The 20,581-nt window shown below is 42.3% G+C and overlaps 1 protein-coding gene across 3 annotated transcripts in view; it reads left to right on the forward strand.

Moving 5' to 3' along the window:
* RGS11 (regulator of G protein signaling 11) overlaps window positions 1-20,581 on the forward strand; it is an 88,619-nt gene that overhangs the window by 40,535 nt on the left and 27,503 nt on the right. For all 3 annotated transcript variants that reach the window (XM_075318407.1, XM_075318408.1, XM_075318409.1), the window contains exons 4-8: window positions 431-537; window positions 6,156-6,207; window positions 9,273-9,331; window positions 13,274-13,350; window positions 16,500-16,581. In XM_075318407.1, the coding sequence (XP_075174522.1) occupies window positions 431-537; window positions 6,156-6,207; window positions 9,273-9,331; window positions 13,274-13,350; window positions 16,500-16,581 (377 nt within the window). The remainder of the gene's footprint in view (window positions 1-430; window positions 538-6,155; window positions 6,208-9,272; window positions 9,332-13,273; window positions 13,351-16,499; window positions 16,582-20,581) is intronic.

The raw sequence follows: 20,581 nt of genomic DNA on the forward strand, positions 1-20,581 counted from the left end.
ACATCCTGCCTCCAATCTTTATCATTACATTGAAAATGCCCCCTCGTGGGTGTGGGCCTGGTTATGCCTCCAATCTTTATCATTACATTGAATACGCCCACTTCTACTTAATTGTGGGTGTGGCCTTGTTACTTTGAATACACCCACTTCTACCTCCTTGTGGGGGTGGCCTCTTTACTTTGAATATACCCACTTCTACTTTCTCGTGGGTATGGCCTCCTTACTTTGAATACTCCCACTTCTAACCCTCGTGGGTGTTGCCTCATTACTTTGAATACGCCCACTTCTCGCTCCTCATGGGTGTGGCCTGATCCCGCCTCCAATCTTTATCATTACATTGCATCTGTACAAGCATGAGTTGTGCCTGAGCCCCTCTTTTTTCCCCTTCTTTTCTAAACTGTTACTCAAAAATTGTTGTTGTTTTTTTTAGAATCTCTACATCTTGGGAATTTGCTTGTCAAGTACGGTTATATTTATCCTCTGAAGGACCCCAGGAATCTTGTTCTCAGACCGGATGATTCCCCATACAGATTTCAGGTAAATTGTGTATTGGACAAGCCCCTAGTGGTTGAAGGACGGTACTACTCCTCACAATCTAGAGCACTTTCTACATGTAAGAAATGGTGGACGCATTGACTATCCTGCATGGTATACAAATTAAATTGTACAATGCTGCCACTAGTGGTCATAGTTGGTACTACAGGATAAATCTGTTTTTTTTTAATTGTGTAATTGAAGAGCTGTTTTTTTTAAGGATGTAATTAAGCAAGTCTGATTAAAACAGTAAATTAGACAATTGTTAAAAACACAATTAAAAGTAACCGGGAGCCATCGCTACATTGTGGATTCCTAATTAATAATTAATCAGCGTAGAACTGAGCGAGGAGCGGCCAGGTCTGATCTGTAAAGCTGCAGAGCCCCAACCACAATGCACAGCAGATAAAGAGTAATGGCCGACATTAGCGGGAGCGCTCGGGCCCATTCTTCATCCAGGATCGCGATCGATTATCCCTCCTGCTTTCATTTCCTGAGCGTCCTCCAATTCAAAGATCAACATGTTTGTACCTCAAGGCTTCTCTCATCAAATTTTCCCAGGAAGATTGAAAGATAATTGGAGTCTAATGCCCCGGAGTATTGTAAAGGCTGCAAATAGCTGGTATTAGAATAGACCGAGCGCGCAACGAATAATCCCAGCAGAGAAGGAAGGGCCAAATATAGACAGCGCCGAAACTTCACTGATTGTCTCACTGATTCCGGGCTCTGATTCACTGTATAGCAAGGATCCACCATGACACCCGCTGCCACAGGGTCATCCAGAGCTTCCAGGTTCCTTTACATAGGGGCAGTATTATAGTAGTTATATTCTTGTACATAGGGGCAGTATTATAGTAGTTATATTCTTGTACATAGGGGCAGTATTATAGTAGTTATATTCTTGTACATAGGGGGCAGTATTATAGTAGTTATATTCTTGTACATAGGGGGCAGTATTATAGTAGTTATATTCTTCTACATAGGGGCAGTATTATAGTAGTTATATTCTTGTACATAGGGGCAGTATTATAGTAGTTATATTCTTATACATAGGGGCAGTATTATAGTAGTTATATTCTTGTACATAGGGGGCAGTATTATAGTAGTTATATTCTTGTACATAGGGGGCAGTATTATAGTAGTTATATTCTTCTACATAGGGGCAGTATTATAGTAGTTATATTCTTGTACATAGGGGCAGTATTATAGTAGTTATATTCTTATACATAGGGGCAGTATTATAGTAGTTATATTCTTGTACATAGGGGCAGTATTATAGTAGTTATATTCTTGTTCATAGGGACAGTATTATAGTAGTTATATTCTTGTACATAGGGGCAGTATTATAGTAGTTATATTCTTGTACATAGGGGGCAGTATTATAGTAGTTATATTCTTGTACATAGGGGGCAGTATTATAGTAGTTATATTCTTGTACATAGGGGGCAGTATTATAGTAGTTATATTCTTGTACATAGGGGCAGTATTATAGTAGTTATATTCTTGTACATAGGGGCAGTATTATAGTAGTTATATTCTTGTACATAGGGGGCAGTATTATAGTAGTTATATTCTTGTACATAGGGGGCAGTATTATAGTAGTTATATTCTTGTACATAGGGGCAGTATTATAGTAGTTATATTCTTGTACATAGGGGGCAGTATTATAGTAGTTATATTCTTGTACATAGGGAGCAGTATTATAGTAGTTATATTCTTGTACATAGGGGCAGTATTATAGTAGTTATATTCTTGTACATAGGGGGCAGTATTATAGTAGTTATATTCTTGTACATAGGGGCAGTATTATAGTAGTTATATTCTTATACATAGGGGCAGTATTATAGTAGTTATATTCTTGTACATAGGGGCAGTATTATAGTAGTTATATTCTTGTACATAGGAGGCAGTATTATAGTAGATATATTCTTGTACATAGGGGGCAGTATTATAGTAGTTATATTCTTGTACATAGGAGGCAGTATTATAGTAGATATATTCTTGTACATAGGGGCAGTATTATAGTAGATATATTCTTGTACATAGGGGTAGTATTATAGTAGTTATATTCTTGTACATAGAGGGCAGTATTATAGTAGTTATATTCTTGTACATAGGGGCAGTATTATAGTAGTTATATTCCTGTACATAGGGGGCAGTATTATAGTAGTTATATTCTTGTACATAGGGGCAGTATTGTAGTAGTTATATTCTTGTACATAGGAGCAGTATTATAGCAGTTATATTCTTGTAAATAGGAGCAGTATTATAGTAGTTATATTCTTGTACATAGGGGCAGTATTATAGTAGTTATATTCTTGTACATAGGAGACAGTATTATAGTAGTTATATTCTTGTACATAGGAGGCAGTATTATAGTAGTTATATCCTTGTACATAGGGGGCAGTATTATAGTAGTTATATTCTTGTACATAGGGGCAGTATTATAGTAGTTATATTCTTGTGCATAGGGGGCAGTATTATAGTAGTTATATTCTTGTACATAGGGGCAGTATTATAGTAGTTATATTCTTGTATATAGGGGGCAGTATTATAGCAGTTATATTCCTGTACATAGGAGCAGTATTATAGTAGTTATATTCCTGTACATAGGGGCAGTATTATAGCAGTTATATTCCTGTACATAGGAGCAGTATTATAGTAGTTATATTCTTGTACATAGGGACAGTATTATAGTAGTTATATTCCTTACATGGGGCAGTATTATAGCAGTAATATTCCTATATACAGGGGGCAGTATTATTGTAGTTTCTGCACCAGTGATAATATGTCTATAATGAGTGGCGTTGCCCTTTTTATGTATTCGGTGTGGCAATCTTTGTGCCAGGAGACATTTATACAAATGAAGTTTCTTGAGCTGATTAATAAGAAGGACATTTCCTTCAGGGCACGCGCTGCTAAATTTGGAAAGAATAAGGAGATTATGTCAGTTACATTTTGGCGCTGTGAATATCTTGTGTTCCTTGTTAAGGCAATAGGATATTTATTGTGACAGGAGCGCTGCTCAACTTGGCAAGACGTGCTGCCATCCTGTGTTATTACCGCAATCTGTCTTGGAGACTGTAAAGCTTGTAGACATGAAGCTGCTTCTCTTCCGGCTCTTAGAAGACAATGAGAGGAGCGCGTCAGGAGGGAGATTGATTTAATTAGGTTATTGGATCGGCTCTGACGGCCTCCGCCACTCCAGCCGCCAACCTGTGCTGTGTACTGGTCGCAGGTGCAGGACCCCATAATTTCTCTATATCCCCACCATTATGTTCTTCCACCTGCATTCTCTTTAGGAGGCACCCTGTTGTTTCGGAAAATACAGGTGTCGCCCCTGAGTACATCAGGGTGCCACAGGGTACTGCATCCTTACCCAGGGTGTAGGGCCTACCCCCCATGGTCCCAGGTTCCTAAGAAACCGGTGTCACTAGCATCAGCACCACAAATCCCAATCAACACCTCACATCAGGACCTGTCAGACGCACCAGTGGGTTGGTCTGGCTGGAATAGGGCCACCCATCTAGGGGTCAGGCAGACTGGTGGGAGGGAAGTGAGTCAGTTAGTTCAGTTCAGTTGAGGAGAGGAGTTGAGTGAGAGCCCTCAAAGAGAGAGTGAGCTCCCAGGGAGCTAGACCGAGGTTGGGTCGTAGACGGTGGTCCGGGACCAGAGGAGTCGGGGACCGATGGCAGTGACAATGAAAAGGGTGCGACAGACATAGTCTAGGATGACTGTCGGCACCAGCAAGCCCAAAAGAAACTGACCGGTACTGAGCACGACGGGGTACAGGACCCTAGGTCAGGAGCCGATTCAACCTCCTGGCAATTAACCTACAGAGAAAGGAGAACTTCAGGGACCTTCCCACAGAGCTCAGAGATTGGGGGCATCAGCACAACGCAGGGGACAGGGTTTTCCAGCCAAAAGCAGCCCACTGAAGTCCCAAGTGCCAGCCCTCAAGAGCACAGCTACACTTCACATAGTGAGCGGGGCCCTAACAGCTTCAAGCCACAGACAGACACTAAAATTGTGCACGGAGGTGGGCTCCGGACTATCAAGTGATACCGGTGGGAGCGGACACCTGGACGGGCTCCCGGCAGTGACTGTGACACACAGAGGACTTGGTTTACTTGCAGTGTGTGTGTCTCCTTTATAATCCTCATCCAGCGCCATGACTACCAACAGTGAGTACCTCGCTCCCCCTGCACCCTGCGCTCCCAAAAAAACACCAACACCCCTGAGCCCGGGACCATCCCTACCTGTGGAGGGACTACCATCAGGCTGCTTCACTCCATCTGCCCCGGTACTCCTTACAGCAGCGGCGGTACTCCCATTACCACAACCCACAGGTGGCGTCACAAACTTATTCCCTGTAAATACCCCCCTTTTAAAGATCAAAGTGTCCACCAACCCGGGTCCGGGCCCCCTCAAGCCACCACGATCCCGGATCCGAGCAGCCCGACCAACACCGGGGCGGTACACACACGTATATTAGCAGCAATGAACAAACTTTGACCCTATCGATATTGAAGCATCTAATGAGAGTGTGCAGAAGTTATTGTGAAAGAAGAGTGGCGCAGGGACAGCTGTGACATCACCTATCGTAATTGGTGGATTCTGTGTTATCTACTGTATGTAGAGGTTTTATCATTCATTGTACAGGAGGAGGAGGAGGTGAGCTGTGACATCACCTATCATAAATGGTGGATGCTGTGTTATCTACTGTATATAAAGGTGTTATCAGTCATTGCAGAGGAGTAGGAGGAGGTGAACTGTGACATCACCTGTTGTGAAAGGTGGATCCTGTGTTATCAATCTATATATATAGTTGTTTTCAGTCATTATACAGGAGGAAGAGGTGAGCTGTGACATTACGTATTGCGAAAGGTGGATCCCATGTTATCTACTGTATATTGAGGTGTTATTTGTCTTTGTACAGGAGGGGGAGGAGGGGAGCTGTGACATCACCTATTGTGTATGGTGGATCCTATGTTATCAGCTGTATAGAGGTGTTAGGTATCAATGTAATCCTGCCTCTGCTGATAAGGAATCTGCTGGAAATTGTTCTTTTAAAGACAGGAAGTATGAGTCTAAAAACAGTGGTCAGTGTGGAAATTGTTAAAACATTTTGTTCTTCAGTATTGCAGATCACGCACCCAGTAACAGTACCCCAGTCAGAGAAAGGCATCATTATCATTGATGGCATCAGAGAGTGTCCCCCATCAGCAGTGCCACGGTCAGAGAGTGTCCCATTACTAGTGTCATCCCATAGAGTGCCCCCCATTAACAGTGCCACATTCAGAGAGCGCTCCCATTAGCAGTATCCTATCCAAAGAGTGCCTTCATTAACAGTGACATAGCCAAAAAGTGCCACTTATTAACACTACGTCAACCAGTGTCACTGCCAGTGAGATCCCCATTAACAGTGTCATTTCCAGAAAGTCCCAATTAACAATTATCTGTACCATGGACAGTTAACCCCTGAGAAATTGAACACAATTTTAAACCCTGAAGTTCAGCTTCTTTACGGTTCTGGCATTTCGGGTCGTGCGTGACCCCCGGGATGGGGTCGTCTCTCCTACTGTATCTGTCACTGATGTTTCACATTTATTCTTCTTTAGACCCCATATTTCTGGACCACCAATAAATGGCCCGCCACAGAGCTGGACTACGGTGAGTGTCTCACACTATCCTATCCAGAAGAGATGTTCTGCCTCTGCCCCTATGACAACTCTTCCTGCTTCTATTCTGTTATAAGGATGCAGGGTCTCATAAAAAAAAAACATTCAACTCTCTTATTTTCTTACTTTTTTATATGTTTCTATCAAATCGACTTTCATCAGTGACCAGCACTGAGGCCACTAGTCCCTCGTCCGGCGTATATGACACCGGTGCCTGGTGGTGTGGTCTGGTACATAGATGACGCCTGTGCCTAGTGGTCTGGTCAGGTTATGTAGATGACGCCTGTGCCTGGTGGTCTGGTCAGGTTATGTAGATGACGCCTGTGCCTGGGGTTGTGGTCAGGTCCATAGATGACATCTGTGCCTGGTGGTGTGGTCAGGTATGTAGATGATGCCTGTGCCTGGTGGTGTGGTCAGGTATGTAGATGATGCCTGTGCCTGGTGGTGTGGTCAGGTCAGGTCATAGATGACACCTGTGCCTGGTGGTGTGGTCAGGTACGTAAATGATGCTTGTGCCTTGTGGTGTGGTCAGGTACATAGATAACAGTTGTGCCTGGTGGTGTGGTCAGATAAGTAGATGACACCTGTGGCTGGTGGTGTGGTCAGGTATGTAAATGATGCTTGTGCCTTGTGGTGTGGTCAGGTACATAGATAACGGTTGTACCTGGTGGTGTGGTCAGATAAGTAGATGACACCTGTGGCTGGTGGTGTGGTCAGATACGTAGATGACGCTTGTGCCTGGTGGTGTGGTCAGGTACATAAATAACGCCTGTGCCTGGTGGTGTGGTCAGATACGTAGATGACACCTGAGGCTGGTGCTGTGGGCAGATACGTAGATGACACCTGTGCCTGGTGGTGCGGTCAGATTAGTAGATGACACTTGTGCCTGGTGGTGTAGTCAGGTATGTAGATGACACCTGTGCATGGTGGTATGGTCAGGTACGTAGATGACGCTTGTGCCTTGTGGTGTGGTCAGGTACATAGATAACGCCTGTGGCTGGTGGTGTGGTCAGGTACATAGATGACACTTGTGCCTGGTGGTGTGGTCAGATACGTAGATGACACCTGTGGCTGGTGGTGTGGTCAGATACGTAGATGACACCTGTGCCTGGTGGTGTGGTCAGGTATGTAAATGATGCTTGTGTCTTGTGGTGTGGTCAGGTACATAGATAACGGTTGTGCCTGGTGGTGTGGTCAGATAAGTAGATGACACCTGTGGCTGGTGGTGTGGTCAGATACGTAGATGACACCTGTGCCTGGTGGTGTGGTCAGGTTAGTAGATGACGCTTGTGCCTGGTGGTGTGGTCAGGTACATAAATAACGCCTGTGCCTGGTGGTGTGGTCAGATACGTAGATGACACCTGTGGCTGGTGCTGTGGGCAGATACGTAGATGACACCTGTGCCTGGTGGTGCGGTCAGATTAGTAGATGACACTTGTGCCTGGTGGTGTAGTCAGGTATGTAGATGACACCTGTGCCTGGTGGTATGGTCAGGTACGTAGATGACGCCTGTGCCTAGTGGTGAGGTCAGGTATGTAGATGACGCTTGTGCCTTGTGGTGTGGTCAGGTACATAGATAACGCCTGTGGCTGGTGGTGTGGTCAGGTACATAGATGACACTTGTGCCTGGTGGTGTGGTCGGATACGTAGATGACACCTGTGGCTGGTGGTGTGGTCAGATACGTAGATCACACCTGTGGCTGGTGGTGTGGTCAGATACGTAGATGACACTTGTGCCTGGTGGTGCGGTCAGGTTAGTAGATGACACTTGGTGGTGTGGTCAGGTACGTAGATGATTCTTGTGCCTGGTGGTGTGGTCAGGTACATAGATGATGCCTGTGCCTGGTGGTATGGTCAGGTAAGTAGATGACGCCTGTGTCTGGGGGTGTGATCAGGTACATAGATGATGCCTGTGCCTGGTGGTGTGGTCAGGTATCATGCAAGGTGTCTAGCATGTAGATCACACTGAGATAAATGGTTTTGAATGGTCTGACATGACACTCAGGTGCATCTCACCTCCCCTAAACGTGCCAGGAATTGTGTGGCTTTCATCATCTGGATCCCAAGGGCATTGTTCATAATGAAGCGGTCATCATTTTGGGATGTGGCTAAAGGACATTCACTTCTCTGCCTTTTCTGTGACTCTTCCAGTCTCTCTGTGTCTCTGTACAATCTGCTGGTGACACTCTATGACATTCTAAGCTCAGTGGCCTCTTCTGTCTTAGATCCTCCTGGTGTTCACCTCGCAATGGAGCGGTACTGCTGATCAATTGTTAGGGGTCATCTTGGTCTCACATCGTCAGAATGTGAACAGCCTGATGAGGAGGGCGGTTTAATACCATTCTTACTGAACCCCGAAATTTATTGGGCGATTCATGGATCAAACACCTGTTGTGAATTTTTCTATTAAGCTCGTTTTTAGAGAACAAGTTGTGCAAAAAGTCCTGAAACATTGAACAGTTGGACGTGTGGATCCAAAAGGTTAGAGAAGGTCACATTAAGGTAGATCATTTTAGGACCATCCTGATATTTCACCTGAAATACAAATATCCCAAACGTTTTGTGAGTAGTATACATTTTTTTATGAGGACCACCTGGAGATTAAGGGGCGAAAAAGGAATTTATGTTACACATTTAGATGAGGGCATTTATGAAAGATGCTATAGTCTGCCCAATTGCATTCATTATATAAACCATTAGACCATTTTACTGTAAGGTACAAGGAACTAATAGTAGGGAGTGTCAGCATTTGCTCCTCGTGGGCGGGGCAATATTTCCTCGCACTGTGCTTATTGGTTCACATTCTATAAGGTGCCATTATTCAATAGTCTCTAATCTCTGTCATTGTGAAACTACAAGTCCCAGCAGAACATTAACTTCAAATATCCATACCTTCCAAATGACATCAAAAGGAAGTGGCTAATGCAAATATGAAAACTTAATTTAATTTTTCTAGGACGCTTGTGGGAGTATTTCTGGGAGGATTGCAAACTTAACAATGGAAATAATTATATTGTGATTGATGCAGGTGAAGTTTATACTTGTTTTTATTTTCAGCCATTTATCTTGCAAAGAAAAATATCAGGAAACAAGGAGATCTGGTGGAGTACGAAAAGGTCAGCCACGAACATTGCAATCTCCCTTATTTTGGAATTTTATCGGAAAACTGGATGACAGTCAACATCACCAGGGTCGTCATAAGGAGATAAGGAGAACAAAGCTAGTACTGGAGTATAGGGCCCACCATTACAAAATAGGGGGCACAATTTCAGACTGCAGTTTATTTGGGAGTTCTGATTTTCTCCACTGCTGGTATATATTATATATGCAGTTTAATTGCTGATATATAGTTATATATGCAGTTTAATTGCTGATATATAGTTATATATGCAGTGTGTTCACTGCTGGTATATAGTTACATACCGTATACAGTTTAATCTCTGGTATATACAGTATATATGCAGTGTGTCCACTGCTGGTATATTATTATTATTATTATTTATTATTATAACGCCATTTATTCCATGGCGCTTTACAAGTGAAAGAGGGTATACGTACAACAATCATTAACAGTACAAGACAGACTGGTATAGGAGGAGAGAGGACCCTGCCCGCGAGGGCTCACAGTCTACAGGTATATAGTTATATATGCAGTTTAAGTGCTGATATATAGTTATATATGTAGTGTGTTCAATGCTGGTATGTATTATATATGCAGTTTAATCGCTGGTATATACAGTATATATGCAGTGTGTCCTCTGCTGGTATATATTATATATGCAGTTTAATCACTGGTATATACAGTATATATGCAGTGTGCCCACTGCTGGTTTAGGCTATGTGCGCATGCTGCGTTTTTTTGACGCTGCGTTTTTGTGCGTTTTTGGCCGCTAAAAATGCACAAAAACGCACTTGCGTCGAAAAAACGCATAAAAAACGCATGCGTTTTTACCGCGATTTGGTGCGTTTTTGGCTGCGTTTTGCTGCGTTTTTTATCTCTGCGTTTTGCTGCGTTTTTCCAATGCATTGCATGGGCGGAAAACACAGAAAAACGCAGGAAAGAATTGACTTGTCCATTTTTTTTTTCAAGCTCAAAAACGCAGCTTAAAAAAACAGTTGTGTGTGGACAGCAAAAATGAAAACTCATAGACTTTGCTGGGGAAGCAAAGTCATGCAGTTTTGAGGCCAAAAACGCACCCGAAAAACGCGCAAAAACGCCGCGAAAAACGCACTGTGCGCACATAGCCATATAGTTATATATGCAGTTTTAGGCTAGGTTCGCACACTGCGTCTTTTTGACGCTGCGTTTTTGTGCGTTTTTGGCCGCTAAAAACACACAAAAACGCACCTGCGTCAAAAAACGCATCAAAAAACGCATGCGTTTTTGCCGCGATTTGGTGCGTTTTTGGCTGCGTTTTGCTGCGTTTTTGATCTCTGCGTTTTGCTGCCTTTTTCAAATGCATTGCATGGGCGGAAAACGCAGAAAAACGCAGGAAAGAACTGACATGTCCATTTTTTTTTTTAACTCAAAAACGCAGGTAAAAAAACAGATGTGTGCGGACAGCAAAAATGAAAACTCATAGACTTTGCTGGGGAAGCAAAGTCCTGCAGTTTTAAGGCCAAAAACACACCCGGAAAACGCGCAAAAACGTTGCGAAAAACGCACTGTGCGCACATAGTCTAAGTGCTGATATATAGTTATATATACAGTGTGTTCACTGCTGGTATATATTATATATGCAGTTTAATCGCTGTTATTTACAGTATACAGTATATGAAGTGTACCCACTGCTGGTACTGTATATAGTTATATATGCAGTTTAATCGCTGGTATATACAGTATATATGCAGTGTGTCCACTGCTGGTATATAGTTATATACCGTATACAGTTTAATCGCTGGTATATACAGTATATATGCAGTGTGGCCACTGCTGGTATATAGTTATATATGCAGTTTAATTGCTGATATATAGTTATACTGTATATGCAGTGTGTTCACTGCTGGTATATATTATATATGCAGTTTAATCGCTGTTATTTACAGTATACAGTATATGAAGTGTGTCCACTGCTGGTATATAGTTATATATGCAGTTTAATCGCTGTTATTTACAGTATTTATGAAGTGTGTCCACTGCTGGTATATAGTTATTTATGCAGTTTAATTGCTGGTATATACAGTATATATGCAGTGAGTTCACTGCTGGTATATAGTTATATATGCAGTTTAATCGCTGTTATTTACAGTATTTATGAAGTGTGTCCACTGCTGGTATATAGTTATTTATGCAGTTTAATCGCTGGTATATACAGTATATATGCAGTGAGTTCACTGGTGGTACATAGTTATATATGCAGTTTAATTGCTGATATATACTTATATATGCAGTGTGTTCACTGCTTGTGTATAGTTATATACAGTCTAATCACTGCTGATATATATTTATTCTTACAGCCCATAGTGATGTTCAATTTATGCTATTAAAATGCAATTTTATATATTTTTTTACTGACAGTGGTAGATTTGATTGTCTGGGGCCCAGGGACACCAGCCCTGGCCTCAATTATAGCTCTGACCAGGGTTGTCACTGAGTGAAATATCCACTTTATAGAGCAATAGCGGAGAGAAGACAAATTTGCTGGTAGAGAGCTCTATTTTTTTTTAAATATTTGTTTTGTGCCAGACCTGCCTGGGTTTTGTCTGGTATTGCAGTGTGGCATAATATGAGTGAATGGACAGGTGTGACTCTGTTTTTGAAGGAAAGCAGCTATGTTTTTCTCATACTAGAATACCCCTTTAAAAGGGTTATTATGTCTTCAGATGACCTGTACTGACGTGCATTTTAATAAATACTTGTGTTTCTTGTTGCATTTTCTTTTCTAACTTTGTGTTGTTCGTTCTTCTGTTATTCCTCCTGGAAATGTTTGATTTTAAATGGACAATTCCACTTGACAATAGGCTTTGTCCTCATCCCATGACAATATTAGCATTGTTTGGAGCATGTCGAACTATATTGAGCCGCCTTCATTGGCATGTGGAATGGGTAACACTCAGATGTCATTATATTTATAAACTAGCTGTAGTACCCGGCATTGCCCGGGATAGAAACTGTCTCTCTGTCTCTCTCCCAGTCTCTGTCTGTCTCCCTCTCTCTCTGTGTCTGTCTGTCAATCTCTGTGTCTGTCGCTATCTCTCTGTCTGTCTCTTTCCCTGTCTGTCTCTTTTTCTCTTTCCCTATCTGTCTCTCTATCTCTTTCCCTGTCTGTCTCTAGATCTCTTTCCTTGTCTGTCTCTTTCTGTCTGTCTCTTTCCTTGTCTGTCTCTTTGTCTGTGTCTATTTGTGTCTGTCTGTCTCTTTGTCTGTCTCTTTGTCTCTGTCTGTCTCTGTCTGTCTGTATCTTTCCCTGGCTGTCTGTCTCTTTCCCTGTCTGTCTCTTTCCTTGTCTGTCTCTTACCCTTTCTGTCTCTATCCCTGTCTGTCTCTATCCCTGTCTGTCTCTATCCCTGTCTGTGTCTGTCTGTCTCTTTGCCTGTCTCTGTGTCTGTCTCTGTGTCTGTCTCTGTCTGTCTGTATCTTTCCCTGACTGCATTGTGACATGCCAACAATCTTCTGGCTGCATTGTGGCTCCCAGCTCCATTGACTTTAATGTAAGCAGGTTTTTTGGCAAATAACTGTAAAGTGCAGGGTTAAATTTTCCTCTCAAAACATAGTCTATGACGTTCCCTGAGTCACATAGGATGTCTGTGCATGCGACGGTGCGGATTCCTTTAGCGGACACACGCACACACACACACATATACATACATATATACGTACACACGCACACACATATACATACATATTTACGTACACACACACACACACACACACTCAGCTTTATATAATGGATTTCCAGGAGGAACAACAGAGGGATGCTATAATGCGTATTTCTGAGAAAAAATTCTTCAGAATAGACATGGCGTGGTGATTTGTGGATACGACATAACATGTCTGTTGTGATATATGGATAAATATGTAAGTCATTTATTTTTTTTCCTGGGGGGGGATGTCACAGGATAGCTACAATCAGCTGCACAAGCGAATTAATCACACGTGGGACTTCGTGGTCATGCAAGCAAGGGAACAGATCAGGTGCGTAGACGCAGCAGCCCATTTAGGTTAGCGCTACATCACCTCCTAAAAAATGGCACAAATCCCTGATAAGCTTCGCCCCATCATCATGAGCCATGCGCCTTTCCTATATCGATCCTCTAATCTCTGATGTTCTAAAATCGTCCATGGAGCGGCCACGCTTCGGGACACGTGTGTGTGGGGTTTTTTTAAAAGCGCATTTTAAACCCGCCATAAATAAGTAACGTGTTTATGCAGTATACTTAATACAGACGGCACAGACATGAAATATTCATGCAAATCCATCATGAAATATTCAGGATCATGTGGAATATTTGTATGGATTGTTCCGGAAGCACGCAGCTGCACATAGTGCACCGTTATTACAACCGGACATGTTATATCGGGTTTTAGAAGACGTAGCACTCTGATATGTTATCTGCCCCAAACAATCTGCTTAATGGATCCTCAGGCAAATCTTTATCTACAGTTAGGTCCAGAAATATTTGGACAGTGACACAAGTTTTGTTATTTTAGCTGTTTACAAAAACATGTTCAGAAATACAATTCTATATATAATATGGGCTGAAAGTGCACACTCCCAGCTGCAATATGAGAGTTTTCACATCCAAATCGGAGAAAGGGTTTAGGAATCATAGCTCTGTAATGCATAGCCTCCTCTTTTTCAAGGGACCAAAAGTAATTGGACAAGGGACTCCAAGGGCTGCAATTAACTCTGTAGGCGTCTCCCTCGTTAACCTGTAATCAATGAAGTAGTTAAAAGGTCTGGGGTTGATTACAGGTGTGTGGTTTTGCATTTGGAAGCTGTTGCTGTGACCAGACAACATGCGGTCTAAGGAACTCTCAATTGAGGTGAAGCAGAACATCCTGAGGCTGAAAAAAAGAAAAAATCCATCAGAGAGATAGCAGACATGCTTGGAGTAGCAAAATCAACAGTCGGGTACATTCTGAGAAAAAAGGAATTGACTGGTGAGCTTGGGAACTGAAAAAGGCCTGGGCGTCCACGGATGACAACAGTGGTGGATGATCGCCGCATACTTTCTTTGGTGAAGAAGAACCCGTTCACAACATCAACTGAAGTCCAGAACACTCTCAGTGAAGTAGGTGTATCTGTCTCTAAGTCAACAGTAAAGAGAAGACTCCATGAAAGTAAATACAAAGGGTTCACATCTAGATGCAAACCATTCATCAATTCCAAAAATAGACAGGCCAGAGTTACATTTGCTGAAAAACACCTCATGAAGCCAGCTCAGTTCTGGAAAAGTATTCTATGGACAGATGAGACAAAGATCAACCTGTACCAGAATGATGGGAAGAAAAAAGTGTAGAGAAGAAAGGGAACGGCACATGATCCAAGGCACACCACATCCTCTGTAAAACATGGTGGAGGCAACGTGATGGCATGGGCATGCATGGCTTTCAATGGCACTGGGTCACTTGTGTTTATTGATGACATAACAGCAGACAAGAGTAGCCGGATGAATTCTGAAGTGTACCGGGATATACTTTCAGCCCAGATTCAGCCAAATGCCGCAAAGTTGATCGGACGGCGCTTCATAGTACAGATGGACAATGACCCCAAGCATACAGCCAAAGCTACCCAGGAGTTCATGAGTGCAAAAAAGTGGAACATTCTGCAATGGCCAAGTCAATCACCAGATCTTAACCCAATTGAGCATGCATTTCACTTGCTCAAATCCAGACTTAAGACGGAAAGACCCACAAACAAGCAAGACCTGAAGGCTGCGGCTGTAAAGGCCTGGCAAAGCATTAAGAAGGAGGAAACCCAGCGTTTGGTGATGTCCATGGGTTCCAGACTTAAGGCAGTGATTGCCTCCAAAGGATTCGAAACAAAATATTGAAAATAAAAATATTTTGTTTGGGTTTGGTTTATTTGTCCAATTACTTTTGACCTCCTAAAATGTGGAGTGTTTGTAAAGAAATGTGACAATTCCTACAATTTCTATCAGATATTTTTGTTCAAACCTTCAAATTAAACGTTACAATCTGCACTTGAATTCTGTTGTAGAGGTTTCATTTCACATCCAATGTGGTGGCATGCAGAGCCCAACTCGCCAAAATTGTGTCACTGTCCAAAGATTTCTGGACCTAACTGTAAGTATTTCGGGCTATGCGCTGATTGGAGATATCCTAGTGTTCCCTCCCTATGAAGCATTGCTGACAAATCAGTGGTGGCCATCTTGAAAATCAGTTTTGTTTGTCCCTATGACAACTCTTCCTGTCTCCTAATCCATGTCACTATATCACAGGGCTAATTAGATATTCTGTTCAAATCTTTTCACAGGGATGTGACTATAATAGAGCCCAGAAACCTTGAGAGGCCCCAAAAGTCCCTTTGGCTTATATTAGAAGACAATTCTATTAAAGACCATGCTGAATATTTTGCATTGGGGCCCACGAGCTTTATGTTACACAGGTGTCCCTTTTTCTTTACGGCCTACATTGCCCAAGAAGCCTCATTTTAGCACAACTGGACTTGTTGCCTATAGCAACCAATGAGTGCACAGCTTTTATGTCTAAAACTGCATTGGAAAGATGAAAGATGTGCTCTGATTGGTTGATATGGGCAACATTATGAGGGTTAAGCTACACAATAAACATATCTCCTAATCCATGTCAATTTATCACAGGGCTAAATAGAAACAGTGTTCAAATCATTTGTTAACTACAGTTAGGCCCAGAAACCTTGAGAGTCCCAAAAAGTCCCTGTGGCTCATATGAGAAGACAATGCTATTAAAGACTATGCTTAATATTTTACATTGGGGCCCACGAGCTTTATGTTAACGCCATAAAACAAAATGGGTGTCCCGTTTTCCTGTAAGGCCTACATGGCCCAAGAAGCCTAATTTGAGCAAAACTTGCACTTGTTGCCTATAGCAACCAATCAGAGCACAGCTTTCATGTCTAAAACTGCTCTGGCAAAATGAAAGATGTGCTCTGATTGGTTAATATGGGCAACAGTATTAGGCTAAGTGAGCTACATGCTAAACATTTCTAATAAGGCGACATGTAAACTCATTTTTGTGCCTCTTCCCCAATACTAAAATGTTATATTATAAAGCTGTATAATTTCTCATATTATATTTATATTATATTTGTGTATTTCTCTATAACCTTTATTACATAGGGCGGCCAAACAGCGCCGTAAGGGGGACCGGATTGTGATTGAGTGTCAGGAGCAGGCATATTGGCTCATTAGCAAACCCTCAGTAAGTTCATTATCATAAATACAGGATAATTGCAAGCACTGATTATTATTAATTATTATTACATGTTTTCAAAGACAGTATAAATAAAGTTAATTGAAGATATCATATAAACGGTCTTTGTCGACTGTAGCGACCAATCACAGTCCAACTTTCATCTTTCCAAGAGCAGAAAATGAAATGAAAGCTGGGCGCTGATTGGTTGCTGTGGCAAAATAGCAAAAAAAAAAGTCTGCAATTGTTTTCTTATTTTATTTCTTTATTTCCAGAGTTTATTGTAACATAAAAATGACCTGCCAGTATGATTCTCCAGGTCGGTACGGTTACATAGCTACCAAACACGGATAATTTTTGGTTTTTTTAAGCGGTGATAAAAATTAAAAAAAAAAAAATAAATTATATATATATATATATATATATATATATATATATAAAATCTTGTTTGTTTTCTGACTGTCCGAAAACCGTGATGTTTTCAATTTTTTGGATATGGAGCTTTGTGAGGGTTTGTTTTTTGCGCCCCGAACTGATGTTTTGATTGATATTATTTTGGGGTATATACAATGTTTTCATCACCTGTTATTACATTTTTTATTGTTATTGCGGTGGCAAAAAACTGCAATTCTAGCATTTTGATTTTTTTTCATTACGCTGTTTATCGATCGGATTAATTTGATAGATTGGATTTATACGAACGCAGTGATACCAAATATGCATGTTTTTTTATTATTTCTTAATTTTTAATATAGCAAAGGGGGAGTGATTTGAACTTTTTTTTGGTATTTTTTTAAAATATTTTTTTTTTAAATTAGTACTGTATTTAATAGTTCTTTTAGGAGTCTTGAACCCACAATAGTCTGATCACTTTTTCTATATACAGCAATACCACAGCATTGCTGTATATAGAAGAAATCACAGTTTCCTATGAACGCCGGCCATGGTACCTGGTATTAATAAGCCAACATCTGCAGGGAAAGATGCGGGCTCAGCGTGTGAGCCCGCATCAAAGGCAGGGACTCGACCTATGACGCACATGGTTGCACCAATGAGGGCTCAGGAGAGCGCACCCTCTTGCTGGAGCGTGTTAACAGCCGTGAGCGGAGCGCCGCTCCACCTGCGGCTGTTAGAGGCAGATGGAGGCTGAATAAATCAGCTGACATCTGCAGGGAAGATGCAGGCTCAGCATGTGAGCCCACATCAAAGGCAGGGACTTGATCCATGAGGCACATGGTCACGCTGATGAGGGCTCAGAAGAGCACACCCCTTTGCTGGCACGCGTTAACAGCCATGAGCGGAGCGCCGCTCCACCCACGACTGTTACAGGCAGATGATGGCTGTATAAGTCAGCCAACATCTGCAGGGAAAGATGCGGGCTCAGCGTGTGAGCCCGCATCAAAGGCAGGGACTCGACCTATGAGGCACATGGTTGCGTCAATGAGGGCTCAGGAGAGCGCACCCTCTTGCTGGAGCGCGTTAACAGCCGTGAACGGAGCGCCGCTCCACCTGCGGCTGTTAGAGGCAGATAGAGGTTGAATAAATCAGCTGACATCTGCAGGGAAGATGCAGGCTCAGCATGTGAGCCCACATCAAAGGCAGTGACTCGATCCATGAGGCACATGGTCGCACCGATGAGGGCTCAGAAGAGCGCACCTTTCTGCTAGTATGTTAACAGTCGTGAGCGGAGTGCCGCTCCACCTGCAGCTGTTAGAGGCAGATGATGGCTGTATAAATCAGCCAACATCTGCAGGAGAGATGCAGGCTCAGCATGTGAGCCCACATCAAAGGCAGGGACACAGCCCATGTTCTACATAGCACATCGTCGTTAAGAAGTACACAGCAGAATACCTTGAATAAAGTCAGGACTCAGAAAACGCCATTATTTCAGATTAGTGGGCGTCCATGCTGGTCCCCTTATAGGTGACCCAGAGTAGTCACCTACTGACTGCGGTGGCAGTTGCTAGGCAACAGTCCAAACTTATTCCGATGTTACCAGTAATAGGATCCATATTTTTCATAGAATCATTATTTAATGTCTTTCCGCAGAGCATAGAACCACGTGGTACTTTCTAGTTCGGGTACAAGGCGGCAGGGTGTGAGTCATTGCCCACATCTGTCCCACTCCGGAGGCTCCCACGCTTGTCTTTCATCGCAAGGTCTGATCTTTCAGGCCGCATATTTCTATGTCTGATCTGGGGGGGAAGACACAGGGGGTCTCGTAAAATCAGTGGCAGCGCTTTCATGTCGCCTTCAGACGACTTTGATATCCTCCATTTCTCATCTTTGACAGTTGTATGTGATAAAGCGCGAGGTTTGTGTGAGCGGTGTATAATTAGATGTGTATAATTTTGCATCCGCCACGTTAGAACATGCCGCTACACTAAATATAGCCTCGTTCCTTGGCACGCGTTCAAACATAAAATTAATGTAAGCCATCGGCTCCTCACAACAGGAACAATTAGAAGATATCAGGGGCGCCAAGCGACCTGAGCTTCAGAGGCACCATGATGTAGAGCAATAACTGATAACAAAATATTAAGGACTCTCCTTAATCTCCACCCCTTTATAGAGGGCTCCTCCTCTTTATTGAGGCTCCTCCCCATTGAATGATAACTATTCTGTCCACTTTGAAATTGTACTGACTTGTCCATGAGCTTGTCCTTATATAAAGAAGTCAACTTGATCAAAAAGAGCTGCAGTGCAAAGCATGGAGGACAGAAATAAACTTTTTTTGTCTGAAGTACATGGCAGGTTTCCATATAATTATAAGTATTGAACACATCACCCATATATTTCTAAAAGTGCTATTGACATTAAATTCTCACCAGATGTTGGTAACCACCTATCCAATCCACACAGGGAAACAAATCAAACCTTTGATGACCATAACTTAAATTATGTGTAATAATGAGAAAAGACACAAGGGAAAAGTATTGAACACATAATGAAAGAAAGGTGAAAAAAGCCATGGAAAGTCCTGGCACCAGCTGAAATTTATCAGTAATTAAAAAGCAATCCTGCCACTTAGTAAAAAATATCAGCTGGTTCAACTGGTGGTCTATAGAAAGGTATCCCATTACCAAGAATGCCACACAAGAAACATCTTGTGATGGGTAAAACCAGTGAGCTGTCTCAAGACAACTTATTGTTGTAAAACATGCTGATGATACTGGTTACGGAAGTATTTCTAAACTACAGAAGGTTCAAATGATTAGTATTGGGACCATAATCCAGAAGTGGAAAGAACATAATTTCGCCATAAACTGGCCACAACCAGGTGCTCCTTACAAGATTTTCTACAGAGGAGTGAAAATAATTATCAGAAGAGTTTTCCAAGAGCCAAGAACCACCTGAGGAGAACTACAGAAAGACCTGGAATCACCACGTACAATTGTTTCAAAGAAAACAATAAGTAATGTAGTCACCTTCCATGGCCTGTATGCACGCTCCTGTATGCACGCTCCTGTATGCACGCTCCTGTATGCACGCTCCTGTATGCACGCTCACCACTCAAGACTCCATTGCTGATCAAAATACAGGTTCAAGATCTTTTAAAGTTTTCTCAACATTTAGAGAAGCCTGTGATATATTGGGAAAATATAGTCTAGTCAGAGGAGACCAAAATGTAACTCTTTGGAGGCCATAATACACACCATGTTTGGAGGCCAAAAGGCAAATCACCTCAAAAACACCAACAATAGTGAAGTGTGGAGGTGGGAACATCATGGTGTGGGGCTCGCTTTCAGCAGATGGTACTAACAAATATATGATTGAAGGAAGACTTAATGTCAGACATTCCTGATAAAAATGTGCTGCCATCTACCAGGATGATGAAGATGAAATGAAGATGGACATTTCAGCAACGCAATGATCCCAAACACCGCCAAGGAGAGAGAAAATAAATCTGCAAGAATGGCCGAGCCGATCACCGGGGCTGAATCCAATAGGAAATATATGGAAGGAACTAAAGCTCAGAGATCACAGAAGGAGCCGGGACCTGCAGGAT

The sequence above is a fragment of the Anomaloglossus baeobatrachus genome, chromosome 7 (genome assembly GCF_048569485.1).
Source record: "Anomaloglossus baeobatrachus isolate aAnoBae1 chromosome 7, aAnoBae1.hap1, whole genome shotgun sequence".
Lineage (NCBI taxonomy): Eukaryota > Metazoa > Chordata > Amphibia > Anura > Aromobatidae > Anomaloglossus > Anomaloglossus baeobatrachus.